At 38.5% G+C, this 16,674-nt stretch overlaps 1 protein-coding gene across 2 annotated transcripts in view; it reads right to left on the bottom strand.

Moving 5' to 3' along the window:
• The window catches only part of UBXN8 (UBX domain protein 8), a 31,707-nt gene extending 16,266 nt beyond the window's left edge, over positions 1–15,441 (bottom strand). For both annotated transcript variants that reach the window (XM_029935691.1, XM_029935696.1), the window contains exons 1-3: positions 15,341–15,441; positions 6,697–6,819; positions 3,638–3,708 (exon numbers count right to left, since the gene is read on the bottom strand). In XM_029935691.1, coding sequence (XP_029791551.1) covers positions 3,638–3,708; positions 6,697–6,819; positions 15,341–15,428 — 282 coding nt within the window. In that variant the 5' untranslated portion in view covers positions 15,429–15,441. The remainder of the gene's footprint in view (positions 1–3,637; positions 3,709–6,696; positions 6,820–15,340) is intronic.
• Positions 15,442–16,674: the final 1,233 nt, after the last annotated feature.

Raw genomic sequence — 16,674 nt, 5'->3', positions numbered from 1 at the left:
CAAAGCCAGGCAAAGCCACTACAAGAGGAGTACAAACCAATATCTCTTATATAGATGCAAAAATCCTCAACAAAATCCTAGCAAACTGAATCTAATAACATACTGAAAGGATTATATACCAGCTATGTGTGATTCGTCCCAAGAATGCAAGATGTTTCAACATAAGAAAACCAATGTAATATATAGCAAGAAAACAAAGGGGAAAAATATATGATCATCTAAATTGAAAAAGAAATAAACATTTGACAAAATTCAATGGTCTTTATAACAAAAAGACTCAGAATCTAGGAATAGGAAGTAACTTACTCAACATAATGAGTAGCTAGGAAAAAACCACAGCTAACATCATTCAGTGGTGAAAGACTGAAAGCTATCTAAGACCAGGAATAAGACAAGGATGCCAGCTTTCACCACTACTATTCAACACCATTTAGAAGTCTTAGCTAGACCAATAGGCAAGAAAAATAAACAGCACCAATTTTGGAAAGGAAGAAGTAAAACTACTCCTATTCTCAGGGATCTTATATAGGCATATATTGGAGATATTGCAGGTTCAGTTTGCAATAAAGTAAATATTGCAATAGAGAAAGTCAAATTAATTTTTTGGTTTCCTGGTGCATATCAAAGTTACGCTTAGGGGCCCCTGGGTGACTCAGTTGGTTAAGTGTCTGACTCTTGGTTTCGGCTCAGGTCATGATTTTGTGGCTCGTGGGTTTGAGCCCCAAATTGGGCTCTGTGCTGACAGTGTGGAGCCTGCTTGGGATTCTCCCTCTTCCTCTCTCTCTCTGCCCCTCTCCTGCTGGTTTTTTCCCTTCTCTCTCTCCTTGTCTCTGCTCCTCCCCCACTTGTGCTTTCTCTCTCAAAATAAATAAACTTTAAAAAAGTTATGTTTATACTATAGTGAAGTCTATTAAGTGTGCAATAGCATTATGTCTACAAAAAAATACATACCTTAATTAAAAAGTACTTCACCGTTAAAAAATGCTAACCTTTGGGGTGTCTGGATGGCTCAGTCGGTTGGGTGTCCGACTTTTGCTCAGGTCATGATCTCACAGTCTGTGGGTTCGAGCCCCAACTCGGGCTCTGACAGCTAGCTCAGAGCCTGGAGCCTGCTTCAGATTCTGTGTCTCCCTCTCTGACTCTCCCCTGCTCACGCTGTGTCTCTCTCTCTCAAAAATAAATAAAACATTGGAAAAAAAATTTTGTTAATGCTAACCATTATCTGAGCTTTCACTGAGTTGTAATCACTGATCACAGACTACCATAAAAAAATATAATAATAATAAAAACATTTGAAATACTGCAAGAATTTAAAAAATGTAACAGAGACACGAAGAGAGCAAATGCTGTTGGAAAAAATGGCACCAATAGATTTGCTCGATGTAGAGTTGCCATAACATTCAATTTGTTAAAAAAAAAAACTATCTGTGAAGTATAATAAAATGAAATACAATAAAATAAGGTTTGCCTTAAATAGAAAATCTAAAAAATCCACACAATGCAATCAATAGAGCTAATAAACAAAGTGCAGGGTACAAGATCAACACATAAAAATCATTTGTATTTCTATATACTAGCAATGAAAAGCCAAAATATAAAATTAAAACCATTATTACATTTAAAAAAGCATCCAAAATAAAATATATAGAAATAAATTTAGCCAAAAGGGCAAAAACTATGTACACTGAAAACTACAAAATATTGCTGGAAGAAATTAAAGATATAAATAAGTGGAAATATATTACAGGCTTATGGTTGAAAGAGTTACTATCATTAAGATGTTAATACTAGGCAAAGCAAAGAAGACGTAATATAAAATGTCAAAACTACCCAAAGCAACCTATGGATTCTGATGTAATCCTTCTCAAAATCACAAAGGTCTTTTTACAGAAATGAAAAAAAGCCAACTCACATTCATATGAAATTTCCAAGAGCCCAAATAGCCAAACAATATTAAAAAAGAAATTTAATCCCCATCTTGCACCATATACAAAAATTAACTCAAAGTGGGTTAATAACCTAAATATAAAAACTACAACTATACAACTCTTGAAAGAAAATATTTAGGGGTAAATCTTCATGGCTTTCAATTTGACAATGGATTCTTAGATGGACACCAAAAGCATGAGCAACAAAAGAAATAATTGTATTTCATCAAAACTTTTGTGCATCAATGGACAGTATCAAAAGAGTGAAAAGACAACCCATACAATGGTAGAAAATACTTGGAAACTATGCATTTGATAAGGGTCTAGTATCCAGAATACATAAAGAACTCATAAGAAACAAAAAGACAAACAACACAATTCAAAAATGGGCAAAGAACTTGAACAGACATTTCTGAGAGAATATATAAGATAGGCATTTCTCCAAGAAAAATATGAAAAGATGCTCAATGTTATTAGTCATTAGGAAAATGCAAATCAAAACCACAATATGATACCACTTCATACTCATTACAATAGAATTTATTGTTTATTTTTAAGTTTATTTATTTTGAGAGAGAGAGTTCATGGGAGGGGCAGAGGGAGAAGGAGAGAGAGAAAATCCCAAGCAGGGACACGGGGCTTGAACTCATGAACCTCAAGATCTGAGCCAAAATCAAGAGTCAGATGCTTAACCAACTGGGCCACCCAGGTGCCACTCCAGTGAGTATTTAAAAGGAAGTGGGCATGGGAATAATAACTGTCCGTGAGAAACTAGGACCCTCAGAAACTGGTGAGAATATAAAATGGAAGAGCTGGTGGAGAGAACAGTTTGGTGGAATACCAAATGACCCAGCAATTCCACTCCTATGCATATACCTAAAAGAACTGAAAACAGATACTCAAAGACTTGTGTCCAAATATTCACAGCAGCACTATTCACAGTAGCCCAAAGGTGGAAACCTAAATGTGCATCAACAAATGAACAGATAAATAAATTTTGATATATCCATACAATGAAATATTCACCCACAAAAAGGAATGAGATACTGATACAGGTATATGGATGAACCCCAGAAAACACTATGCTAAGTGAAAGAAGCCAAACACAAAAGGTGTGATTCCATGTATATGAAATATCCAGAATACATACATCCATACAAACAGAAAGGGGACATGGTTGCCAGAGGATAGGAGTAGGGAATGGAAAAGTGACTATTTAATAGATATGAGGTTTTCTTTTGGGGTAAAGAAAATGTTTTGGGACTAGAGAGAGGGAGTAATTGCATAACACTGCGATTCTAATGCCATTGAATTGTACATTTTAAACTGGTTAATTTTTTAGTTGGTTAATTTTAAGTCGTGAATTTGACCTCAATAATTAAAAAATCTAAGTATGTGGGGCAACTGGGTAGCTTAGTTAGTTAAGCATCTGACTCTTGATTTCAGCTCAAATCATGATCTCACAGTTCATGAGTTTGAGCCCTGAGTCAGGCTCTGCACCAAGAACACAGAGCCTGCTTGGGATTCTCTCTCTCCACTCTCTCTGCACCCTGCCCCCCACTACCGCATGTACATGTATTCTCTCTCTCTCAAAGTAAATAACTTAAAAAAATAGTCTGAGCACAAACACAGAAAGCAACAGACCTCAATTTTAAATGTCCCAGATATTTTGTATTCTCTGTATATACTGAATAAAAATTATGCTTTACCTTTTCGCCCTGTGCCTCTTGTTGTTTTTTCCTGACAAGCTTTTGCCTTTTTTCATTCTTCTCTTCTTCTTCTAAGACATCAAGACATAAAAATGCTTTTTAATTCCCAAGAATCGTAAGTTGAAGGCTCTTTTCTCTGAAAGTAGTCTGTAGGTAACATTTTGGGAGAGACAAGCCTTCAAAAAACAGACTGTATTTTTCAAATGATGAAAATGAGGTACATGCAGACAGTTCAAACAAAGAAACCCACAAGTAAAATCTGTAAGAAAAGGTCTGTTCTGAAACAAAAGCTCTCTGACATGCATTAATAAATAAGATCTTATAGTTTTGGTGAGGAGGCTTCAAGAATGATTATATTGGATTTTTCATGCTAGGGCTTTGCCTGCTTCAAGACATGGCATGAAAGCACATTTCTGCACATGAAGTGCAGAACAGTACCCTATAGGCATGTGTGTCTTTTGGTCACCCTTGACATGACACTAAAAGTAACATGCCTGGGTGCCTGGTTGTCTCAGTCAGTGGAGTGTACAACTTTGTTTTTTTAATGTTTAGTTTTTTTGGAGAAAGAGAGCGAGAGACTGAGCACGAGTTGGGGAGAGGCAGAGAGAGAGAGAGAGAGAGACACAGAATCTGAAGCAGGCTCCGGGCTCTGAGCTGTCACCACAAAGCCCGACGTGGGGCTTGAACTCAAGAACTGTTGAGATCATGACCTGAGCCAAAGTTGGATGCTTAACCAACTGAGCCACCCAGAAGCACTACGTGCAACTCTTGATCTCAGGGCTGTGAGTTCAAGCCCCATGTTAGGTGTGGAGATTACTTAAAAATAAAATCTTTTAAAAATAATAAATAAAGGGGCACCCAGCTGACTCAGTGCGTAGAGCATCTGACACTTCATCCCTGGGTCATGAGTTCAAGCCCTGGATGGGGCATGGAGTCTACTTTAAAAAAAAACATACAGGGGCGCCTGTGTACCTCAGTCAATTGAGTGTCTGACTCTTGTTTCGGCTCAGGTGATCTCATAGTTCATGGGTTTGAGCTCCAAATCAGGCTTTGCACTAATGGTGTGGAGTCTACTTGGGATTCCCTCTCTGTCTCTCTCTCTCTCTCTCTCTCTCTCTGCCTTTCCCCAACTCTTTCTCAAAAAAAAAAAAAAAAACTTAAAAAAAAAACCCACATACATTAACACATATAAGCAACATGCCTAGACCCCCAAAGTGGAGTTTGCTTGGAAATTCCAATGACTGAACCAATATTAGGTTTTTAGCCACTGAATGGCAAAAGAAAAGATTTTTGCTGTTGTATAACCTTATTTATTTATATAAATATATATATATCTTTTTGGAAACTATATCTTTCAACCTGCCTGGCTCCTTAAATAGGAGTGTTCCTTTCTGTCAGTAACTTTCTCTCTTGGCAATAAATATTTCCTCAAGTTTATTAAGGAAAGATCAGGGCAGCAAACCACATAGGAAATCAGAAGGCCACTAACTTGCTATGTGATAAGTCAGACTTAGTGATCTTCAGCCTCCCCCTTCTGACTCTGAATCAAAGAATATAGCTTCTAAATAAATCAATAGCAGGTGAGTAAGGGGCTTTAGTCCTTTTTTTCTTTTTAAGTAGGTTCCACACCTAACATGGGACTTGAACTCATGACCCTGAGATCAAGAGTCACATGCTCTACTGACTGAGCCAAACAAGTGCCCCAAAGGGGTTTAATCCTTAGGGCCACTGAGAACTGACAGCTTCTGAAGTTTCACCAGGCAAATCTCTACAAACTAAAGTTTGGGATGAACCTGAGGTCTCGTATATCAATATCTGATAACACTAGGGAAGACAAAAAGTGTAGGAACGAGAGGATTTTTTTACTCATTTGAAGAAAATCTGACAATAATTAAGCAATTTTATACAGTCTTAATTATTTCTCAGTTTTAGCCTTCAGTGATGATTATGCCTCACAATTATTAATCCGTAAATGTGCCAGAATGATGTACACTCCAACAACAAAAAGGTACAATTTAAACTACAAAAACTATGCCAAATACACATTTCCCTTCTTTATAAAACATAGTCACTTGGCCATTTAATGCATGCAGTAAATATCCTTCTGATGTCAAATGCATCTAACATAAAATTTCCAAGAAAAGTTACGATGCTCTTATTTAATTTTCTGACAGATACTTTGAAGTATAATTTACCAAATAATTTACCAAAAGAAAAAAAAATTTCCAAAGTCTATGCTTGAGAGACCCTAAAACACCCAGATCGTCTTTTATGTTTGGGGTGAACAGTATAACCTTTTAGGGTTATGGTTATGTTCATGGTTAATTTGGAAGGGCTAAAATTAAGCACTGCTCATTCCCTGTTATTATTTACATTTAAATAAGTAGCAAAACGAAACAGAATGTACCAAAATCACTATTGGCAAGCTTCTTTGCAGAAGGACACAAGAATGCAGAATTTAGTTTTAGGATTCATCTGTTCTGAAGTGAACTGCAATATTGTTTTAAAAGGCTTCTAACATTTTTAACACTGTCAAAAGGCTTTGAGAAATTTTTACCTACCAAAACTAAAGTAAAACTTTTTGCTTATAAAACATAAAATAAGAACAAGCATGATTTCCTAAAATTAAGAGTAAGTCCTTAACCATATAGATAGATAAGTGTGTGAACAAAACCTGCCAAAGTAAAAGGAAAAATAAATTGGGTTGAAAAGCCTCTACATATTAATGGTAGATACAATTACCATTTGTTGAATAGCTTATAAATTGAAAACATAAACATCAAAGAACAATGAAACTCCACAATATTAAATTAAAGGATTTGCAGTGTATCAATATAGAAATGCCATCGTTTCAAATGTATACACAAAGATAATGTACAATTCCATAAAAATGTTGGGATTTATAGTCCATTAAAAATCAAGACTAAAGTAATCATCAGCTGAAATTATATGTCACAAGTTAACAGTAAATGGTTCTAATTATGCAATATTTTAGAATAAATAAAAGAAATAAATTTGAGTAGAAAATTATAAAAGGGTAGCATAAACAATAAACTTACCTTTCAGATACACTTGGGAAGATTTTGTTGAATTAAGCCATGAGGTAGACACAGAAATAATTAAAGTAAGAAGAGCAAGCAGTAAGAGAATCCGGCCACACAGCAAAATTAGATCCTTAACTCCTTAAAAAGGTAAAAAAAAAAAAAAAAAATCAAAATCAAAATATTTTCCTTTTTTAAAAAATTAAATGTATATTATTTTAAAAATTTATAAGTTAGTTAGCATATAGTGCAATCATGATCTCTGGAGTAGAATCCAGTGATTCATTCCCTGCACATAATACCCAGTGCTCATCCCAACAGCTGTCCTCCTCGATGATTCCTGCCCATTTAGCCCTTCCCCCACCCCAAACCCCTCCAGCAACCCTCAGTGTGTTCTCTGTATTTAAGAGTCTCTTATGTTTTGGGGCACCTGGGTGGCTCAGTCAGTTAAGTGTCCATCTCTTGGTTTCAGCTCAGGTTACGATCTCACAGTTTGTGAGTTTGAGCCTTGCATTGGGCTCTGTGCTGGCAGTGCAGAGCCTGCTTGGTATTCTCTCTCACCCTCTCTTTCTGCCCCTTCCCTGCTCACACTCTGTCTCTCAAAATAAACTTTAAAAAAACTGTCCTCCTCCCTGTTTTTATATTATTTTTGCTTTTCTCCCCTTATGTTCATTTGTTTTTTATCTTAAATTCCATGTATGAGTGAAGTCATATGATGTCTTTCTCTGATTTTATTTAGCATAATATCATCTAGTTCCATCCACATTATTGCAAATGGCAAGATTTCATTATTTTTGACTGCTGAATAATACTCCATTATGTATATATACACCACATATTCTTTTTCCATTCATCAGCTGATGGACATTTGGACTCTTTCATGCTTTGGCTACTGTCAACAGCATTGCTATAAACATTGGGGTGCATGTGCCCCTTTGAAACAGCACACCTGTATCCTTTGGATAAATACCTAGTAGTGCAATTGCTGGGTCGTACAGTAGTTCTATTTTTAAGTTTTTGAGAAACCTCCAACTATCTTCCAGAGTGGCTGCAACAGTTTGCATTCCCACCAGCAGTGCAAAATGGTTCCTCTTTCTCTGCATCCTTGCCAACATCTGTTGTTGCCTGAGTTATTAATGTTAGCCATTCTGACAGGTGAGGTGGTAGGTCTCTCACTGTGGTTTTGACTTCTATTTTCCTGATGAGGCATGATGTTGAGCATTTTTTCATACATCTGTTAGCCATCTGGATGTCTTCTTTGTGAAAGTGGCTATTCATGCCTTTTGCCCATTTCTTTCACTGGATTTGTTTTTTGGGTGTTGAGTTTGATAAATTCTTCACAGATTTTGGATTCTAATCCTCTATCTGATATATCATTTGCAAATATCTTCTCCCATTCTGTTGGTTGCCTTTTAGTTTTCCTGATTGTTTCCTTCACTGTGCAGAAGTTTTTATTTTGATGAGGTCTCAATAGTTCATTTTTCCTTTTGTTTCCCTTGCTTCCAGAGATGTGTTGAGTAAGAAGTTTCTGCGGCCAAAGTCAAAGAGGCTCTTGCCTGCTTTCTCCTTGAGGGTTTTGATGGCTTCCTATCTTGCATTTAGGTCTTTCATCCCTTTTGAGTTTATCTTGAAGTCTGGAATCGTGATGCCTCCAGCCTTGTTTTTTTTTTTCAGTATTGTTTTGGATATTTGGGGTCTTTTCTAGTTCCTTACAAATTTTAGAATTGTTTGTTCTAGCTCTATGAAGAATGTTGGTGTTATTTTCATAGGGATTGCATTGAATATGTAGATTGCTTTGGGTAGTATCAACATTTTAACAATATTCTTCCAATCCATGAGCATAGAATGTTTTTCCATTTTTGGGTGTCTTCTTCAATTTCTTTCAAAAGCCTTCTAAGAGTTTTCAGTGTATAGATTGTTCAGCTCTTTGATTAGGTTTATTCCTAGGTATTTTACGGTTTGGGGTACAACTGTAAATGGGATCGATTCCTTGATTTCTCTTTCTACTGCTTCATTTTGGTGTATAGAAATGCAACTGATTTCTGTACATTGATTTTTATATCCTGAGACTTGGCTGAATTCATGTATCAGTTCTAGCAGTTTTTTTGGTGGAATCTTTTGGGTTTTCCACATAGAGAATCATGTCACCTGTGAAGAGTGGAAGTTTGACTTCTTCCTTGCCTATTTGGATGCCTCTTATTTTTTGTGTTTTCTGATTGCTGAGGCTAGGACTTCCAACATTATTTTGAGTAACAGTGGTGAGAGTGGACATCTTTGTCATCCTCTTGACTTTAGGGGGAAAGCTTTCAGTTTTTCCCCATTGAGGATGGTATTACCAGTGAGTCTCTTGGCTTTTGATCTTGAGGTATGATCCTTATATATTTTTTTAATTTTTTAAATGTTTTATTTATTTTTGAGACAGAGAGAGACAGAGCATGAGCAGGGGGTGGGGGGGCAGAGAGACAGGGAGATACAGAATCTGAAGTGGCTCCAGGCTCTGAGCTGTCAGCACAGAGGCCTACGCGGGGCTCGAACTCCCCAACATGAGGTCATGACCTGAGCCAAAGTTGGCCGCTCAACTGACTGAACCATCCAGGCACCCCAAGATATGATCCTTCTATCCCTACTTTCTTAAGGGTTTTTAACAAGAAAGGATGCTGTATTTTGTCAAATGATTTCTCTGCATCTATTGAGAGGGTCGTGTGGTTCTTATTCTTTTTTTTAGTAATGTGATATATCACATTGATTGATTTGCATATACTGCATCCCAGGTATAAACCTCACTTGAATAATTCTTTAATATACTGCTGGATCTGGTTGGCTAGTATCTTGTTGAGAATTTTTGCATCCAGGTTCATCAAGGAAATTGGACTGTAGTTCTCCTTTTTATCTCTGGGTTATGGGCCTAGCACGCTTCCGCTGCGCCACTCTGCTCGGCTGTAGTTCTCCTTTTTAGTACAGTCTTCGTCTGGTTTTGGAATCAAGCAAGTATTGGCCTCACAGAATGAGTCTGAAAGCTTTCCTTCCATTTCTGTTTTTTGGAACAGCTTCAAAAGAACAGGTATTAACTCTTCTTTAAATCTTTGGTAGAATTCCCCTTACTTTCCTTGATACTAATAACAAATAGTAAGGCATTAAGAAGAGTATTTGTAATAGTAAAGAATAGTAAAAGTTAAGCAACTGTCTTATGATTTTTTTCACATATTGTCCTCTGTGAACTAAAATTTATCATGGTTGATTAGTATCAGAACAAGTTTTCACAAAACAATTTTAGGACATCTTCTGTCTCATGAATATAGGTATAATTCATGTGACTAGCTATATTATAATCATTATGACTATCAATAATGCATAAATTCTGGTTTCCCTCCATCCAGAGAAGTAGATAATATTATCCCACTGGGAATTAAATTGTGACATTAGCATCTTGTCAAATTCTAGTTTGTTCATTTATTCATTCACTTAAAGATTTAAAATAATTTTTTAAGCTTATTAATTTATTTTGAGAGAGAGAGCAAGTAGAGTAGGGGCAGAGAGAGAGGGAGAGAGAGAATCCCAAGCAGGCTTTGCACTTTCTGCACAGAGCCTGATGCAGGGCTTGAACTCACAAACTATGAGATGGTGATTTGAGCTGAAATCAAGAGCCAGACGCTTAACTGATTGAGCCACACAGGCACCCCTAAAGATTTATTTTTATTTTTTTAAGTACTCTCTATACCCAATATGCAACTTGAACTCACAACAGAGATCAAGGGTCACACGCTCTACTGACTGTAGAAACGCCAAATTCATATTTCTCACGGTTCAATTATGCAACTGTGTACTTCTATTTCTCAATATTTATTTAGTCATTTGAAAATAAAATCATTATATACATACCTGTTTACCTAGAAAAAAGTAAAACTTCAGCCTTTGGTCTTATTTTAAGAACAAAGATGAACTACCCAGCAATTGCATGACTAGGTACTGATCCAAGAAATACAGGTGTGCTGTTTTGAAGGGACACATATACCTCAATGTTTATAGCGGCACTATCAACAATAGCCTAAGTATGGAAAGAGCTCAAATGTCCATCGATGGATGAATGGATACAGAAGATGTGGTATATATATATATAGACAATGGGGTATTACTTGGCAATCAAAAAGAAAGAAATCTTTATTTGCAACTACATGAATGGAACGAGAGGGTATTATGCTAAGTGAAATTAGTCAGAGAAAGACAAATATGACTTCACTCATATGAGGACTTTAAGACACAGAACAGATGAACATGGAAAGGAAGCAAAAATAATATAAAGACGAAGGAGGACAAAAACATAAGAGACTCTTAAATATGGAGAACAAACTGAGGGTTACTGGTGGGGTAGTGGGAGGGAGAATGGGCTAAATGGGTAAGAGGTATTAAGGAATCTACTCCTGAAATTATTGTTGCACTATATGCTAACTAACTTGGATGTAAATTAAAAAAAAAAAAAGAACAAAGATGAAAATTAAGTGAATAAAAATGTAGTCAGTATTTACTCTGTGTAACATAATTTGCTAAATGGGGAGGAGGCAAATATAAAGTTGGGTTAAAAATGGTGTCTCATTTTTAACAAACCCTCCAGGATTGTTTAGGTTTGTAGTTCTCAAAAGTCATCAGGCAGAGGTACAGAGAGGAACCATCTTACCTATGTGATCAGGACAGATAGTCAAGTAAAGATTAAAAAAGGATTTCTATACACAGACTTAAATATTTATTTATTTTTATTCAAGCATAGTTGACTACACTTGTGATAAATAATTTATTTTTAACTTAAAACCAATATATAGAGGTGCCTGGGTTGCTCAGTCAGTTAACCAAGAAAATCTTGGTTTCAGCTCAGGTCATGATCTCACAGTTCATGAGCCTGCATCAGGCTCTCAGCTGACAATGTGGAGCCTTCTTGGGATCCTCTCTCCCTCTCTGCCCCTACCCACTGGTGTGTACTCTCTGTATCTCAAAATAAATAAACTTAAAAAGAAACCTGATATATATGTTATCCATTAAAAAAAGCAATTTAAACTGTTTAAAGATTTATGTGTTTTGTTTTGCCTCACAGCCCTCCAACTTTTTGCCAGCATTAGCTGTTGATTTAAGCGTTGTTCAAGACAACATCTAATTAAATCTAGGGTATCTCTGGCTATTACAAAAGTAATTTAATACCTAGAGTATTGGTATTTAGAGAAACCACTGAGTTACAGGATTTATGTTCTATGATACTGTTTTCTGTTCTAACAGGAAAGCAAGTTGCAAATGTCATATTGGAATATAAAAGAACTAGACTTGTGTGTGTTTACATCTTTCAAGTAAAACATTTTTTAAATTAAATTGGGTTTGTTTTCGTTTGGGGGTTTTTTGGTCCATATTCTCAAAAGCCCGTGTGCAAGACACATCAAAAAACAACAAGTGAACAAATGTGAAGAAGCAGCATTAATATATTTAGCTTGGGGCACCTGGGTGGCTCAGTCGGTTGAGCGTCCGACCTCGGCTCAGGTCATGATCTCATGGTCTGTGAGTTTGAGCCCGGCAACAGGCTCTGTGCTGACAGGTCAGAGCGTGGAGCCTGCTTTTGGATTCTGTGTCTCCCTCTCTCTCTGCCCCTCCCATGTTCCCACTCTCTCTCTCTCTCTCTCTCTCTCTCTCTCTGTCTCTCAAAAACAAATAAATATTGGGGCACCTGGGTGGCTCAGTCAGTTAAGCATCTGCCTTCCAGCTTTGGCTTAGGTCATGATCTCACAGTTTGTGGGCTCAAGCCCCGCGTCAGACTCTGTGCTGACAGCTAGCTCAGAGCCTGAAGCCTGCTTCGGATTCTGTGTCTCCCTCTCTCTCTGACCCTCCCCTGCTCATTCTGTCTCTCTCTGTCTCTCAAAAATAAAAAAAAAATATTTTAAAAAAACAAATATTTAAAATATTTAAAATAAAATATTTAGCTTTAAGTACAAGTAAAAATGTACTGACAATGAAGGCACAGTAGAAAAAGGAATAATTTTTCAATGTTTGTCCAAAAATAGAGCCCAGTTGAATAAATGGGTCTGGGAATTCTAGTTTTCCAGCTAGGAATTTAATTAGTAGCCCCAGCTAAAAGCATTAGTATCTATTAAGTACTGTACCACACATAACTAGCCCTGCAGCTGTCACATTGGGATGTATAATTTGTAAAATAGACTTAAATACTGTTACTGGATATTTGCAAAACAAATACCAAGAAAGCAAAGCAGGGGTACCTGGTCAGCTCAGTTTATAGAGCATGTGACTTCTGATCTCATGGTTCTAAGTTTGAGCCCCACATTGGGTGTAGAGATTTCTTAAAAAAATAATAGTAATAGGGGTGACTGGGTGGTGCCCAACTCCATCTGGGCTCAGGTCATGATCTCTTGGTTCGTGGGATTAAGCCCCTTGTCCAGCCCTGCATTGATAGCACAGAGCCTGTTTGGTATTCCCTCTCTCCCTCTCTCTCTGCCCCTTCTCCACTCGCACTCTCTTCCTCACTCTCAAAATAAATAAAATAAACTTAAAAAAAATAATAATAGGGGAGCCTGGGTGGCTCAGTCGTTTGAGTGTCTGACCTCAGCTCAGGTCATGATCTCACAGTTCATGGGTTCAAAAGCCCTGCATTGAACTTTGTGCTGACAGCTCACTCGGAGCCTAGAGCCTGCTTTAGATTCTGTGTCTCCCTCTCTCTCTGCCCCTCCCCTGCTCATGCTCTGTCTCTCCTTCTCTCTCAAAAATAAATAAAAACATAAAAAAAAATTAAAAAAAAAATAATAAAATCTTAAAAAGAAAAGAAAGAAACCAAAGTAAACAACCATCAGTTCACAACCAAGAGGTTTCTAGGAGAAAAGAGTTAGTTCAGTGAAAAAAATTCAAGAACTAAACGGAGATGCTACTAGGAGTCCAGCTGCATTTTCTAGAATTTTTGGCCTGCTCTATTAAATTAGGCATTGTGGGGGCACCTGGCTGGCACAATTGGTAGAGCATGTGACTTCTGATCTTGGGATCATGAGCTTAAGCCTCCCACTGGGCATGGAGCCTACTTAAAAAAAGAAATAAATTAAAAATAAATAAATTAGGCATTGTGATAATTGATGGGAACATAAAAACAAATTAGATGAGGTCTCTGCCTTTAAGAAGTGTATTTTCCTATTGTTAGAGCTGATTATGAAATTTCCTTCTGCAATCCTCTGTAACTACCTTCTCATTGACTAGTGACTTAAAACATTAATGCAAAGTAGAAGAGATTCTGAATTAACAGAACAGAGGTGGATGATGTAAAGACAAGAGGTGGAGCATGTAAATTCTGGACTAGAGAAGTGTGAATTTAACATTTCTATACATCATTTGGATAAAGGTCTTATTAGATTTCAATATAGCCTGAGTGAGTAGGAGTCTTCTAAAGGACTTTGAATATTTTTTTAGAAAGCATTTCATTTTAAATTATTTCAAGCAACATTTCCAAGTACCTGACCTCTTGGGGGTAGGAAGAGAGGAAATCTACAAAGCTAAGTTTCAACAGGGTCTCGGACTTTAGAAATGAGTATAAGAAGGGAGACATGCATGTAAACCCATGACTAATATCCAAAAAAAAGGACTGATTCTCCATAGGCCCACCTTTCCTTTCACTTTTCCTTTTATCACTGGCACTATCAAGTACTTAGGGTTGTTCAACTTCATATGTAGGAGTTATCCTTGAAACCCTCCTTTCCCTCACTCAAACATTAATCTGTCCACAAATCCTGTTGATTCTACTTTGTAAATATCCCACATCTGTGCACATTTCATCCCTTATCATCCTAGTCTAGGCCATCATCACTACCTGCCTACTTCTGGAGTCGCACTGCTTCCACTACAGTCTCCTTCCAAACCATTCTCCACAAAATCCGGTGACTATCTATCTAACTATGCATCCATGCATCCATCCATCATCATCCATATATCCAGTAATCCCTACACCCAAAGTGGGGTTTGAACTCACCATCCCAAGATCATGAGTCGCATGCTTTACTGACTGAGCCGGCCAGGGGCCCCTCCAATAACGCTCCCTAAATCTCAGTTTCCTCAAGTGTAAAATGGGGATTATACCCCACCCCCACCATGGTTCTAATACAGATTGTAAGAGATAATGAATAAACAGCACTTAGAGTTAGGTTTATAAGAGGTGGTCAGTGAATGTTGTTAACTCGAGCCACTCTCCCCCTTGGTCTCCCTGATCCATCCACAGTGGTCTTCATTCCTTTTACCCTAGTGACAATTCCTTTGATCTAGATTGTTTTTGACCCAGGCTCTGCTTAAACTCCTCAGAAGGCCTATATCACCTCATTCTATGTCCTGGTGAGCGTTCAAAACAATGTGAAAGTAGTGTCTACATATGTTCCTGTGCTTTCTCTCGGCTTCTGATCCCTTACACGCAAAACTGGAGGGACACCTTCTCCGCGAAGAGAAGTCGACCTCCCCAAAGCCCCGAGAGTCTCGCTCCCTGGCAGGGTGCCCAGGCGCCGGACAAGAGAGCAGGCGCTATGCAGCCTGGGAGTCGTAGTCCAAGCTGCCTGGAGGGGGCGTGAACGCGAGACTGGAACCTTACGCGACATTCATGGGAAAGTTACGTAGATGCGAGCGTCAGAAGGAAAGGGTCAACAGTTACCTAGATCGGGGATCCCACGCCGGAGTTCTAGACACAAGAGGGGGAGAGCCGAGAGGAGGAAAATGCCAACGAACCCCCGAGAAGCCATGATGGCGGGAGCCCCAGCGTCCGGCGGGAGGCCCACCCCTTCCGGTTCCGCCTTCCCTTGGACTGCGGTGTGGAGACCTTACTAAGGGAGGGAATTTTCGGGGAGACCTAGACCCTGAAGCCCGGCGGTTGGTTCGACTGAGATAAGCCCCTGTTTTTGAGCTCATAGTCTGTAGCCTTATATCATTAGAAATGCAGGTCATTTCCCTCATGTCATAGGATGACCAGGAGAGATAGCCGGTCTGGCAGCCCACCTAGCCCACCCTGTGAAAGAAAGCAAAGCCTTGGGTGTTAGCAAGGCAGCTCCCCAGAGGCAAGGCCCACAGCGCTTGCTCCTTTGGACTCTGTGGAACTCTCAAGCTAAAATGTACTGGAAGAGAAAGCGTACGGGTAGTTGACGCTGTGAGAAGGGAGCCCTGTGCCTCGGCCTTGTGTCCTAGGGGGTGACTGCGGGCTTTTGGGTCTGAGTTCCTAAGCACTACTCTCCTGAGAAGCACCATCCTTATCTCCCTCACGGTTCCTGGCCCCTTCTGCAGCCTCTTATTACTCTGGGAAGATGCTCGCGAAGTGGGGCCTGGCACCTAATTCTAGATCCTGGAGACCATGGAGTCCCGCTACCCCTTGCTCTGCACCTCAGTTTTGCCAACAGGTGTTATTGTTAATGACTAAACTTGACCATACAGTTTTATGGACCTCATTGCCATCCCATAACACCTCTGTGGCGCCTCTGCCAAACTACAACTCAATTAAGCTGCAGTGGTCCTCACAATTTACACAATTTAATGCTTTGAAATTTTGTTTTATGACCCACCCACCAATCCTCCACCTCACCCACCTCCTCCAACTGACATTTATTGAGCCCCACAGTCGGCCTGGTGCTGTATAACTCCCAGGAAATTCAAATACATGTAAATTACTGTCTTTGTCCTCAAGAAACTCAGTTAACCAGCCCTGTAAACAGATAAATTCAACACAGTGCTTTGATACCCTACCCCAAGAGCTTGGGGAGAAGGGCTTTAAACTGTGTAGACTTAAGGTGCGAGTGAGGACAGGGGAAGAATAGGATTTCAAGTCTAGGAAAACTGAATGCAGGAAACTACCAGTTTAAATATTTAATAGTTTAAATATTAAGTATTTACGAGTTTAAAATATTGCAGTTTAAAGCTTGAATGAAGGTGTGTAGGTTGGTTGGAAGTAGGCCCACAGGGGACTTTGTGTATAAGCTGGGAATTTTGTCCTGGAAGTGA

The sequence above is a fragment of the Suricata suricatta genome, chromosome 1 (assembly GCF_006229205.1).
Source record: "Suricata suricatta isolate VVHF042 chromosome 1, meerkat_22Aug2017_6uvM2_HiC, whole genome shotgun sequence".
NCBI classification, from domain to species: domain Eukaryota; kingdom Metazoa; phylum Chordata; class Mammalia; order Carnivora; family Herpestidae; genus Suricata; species Suricata suricatta.
The sequence above is the reverse complement of the archived record's forward strand: the minus strand, read 5'-3'. Positions and strand labels throughout refer to the sequence as shown.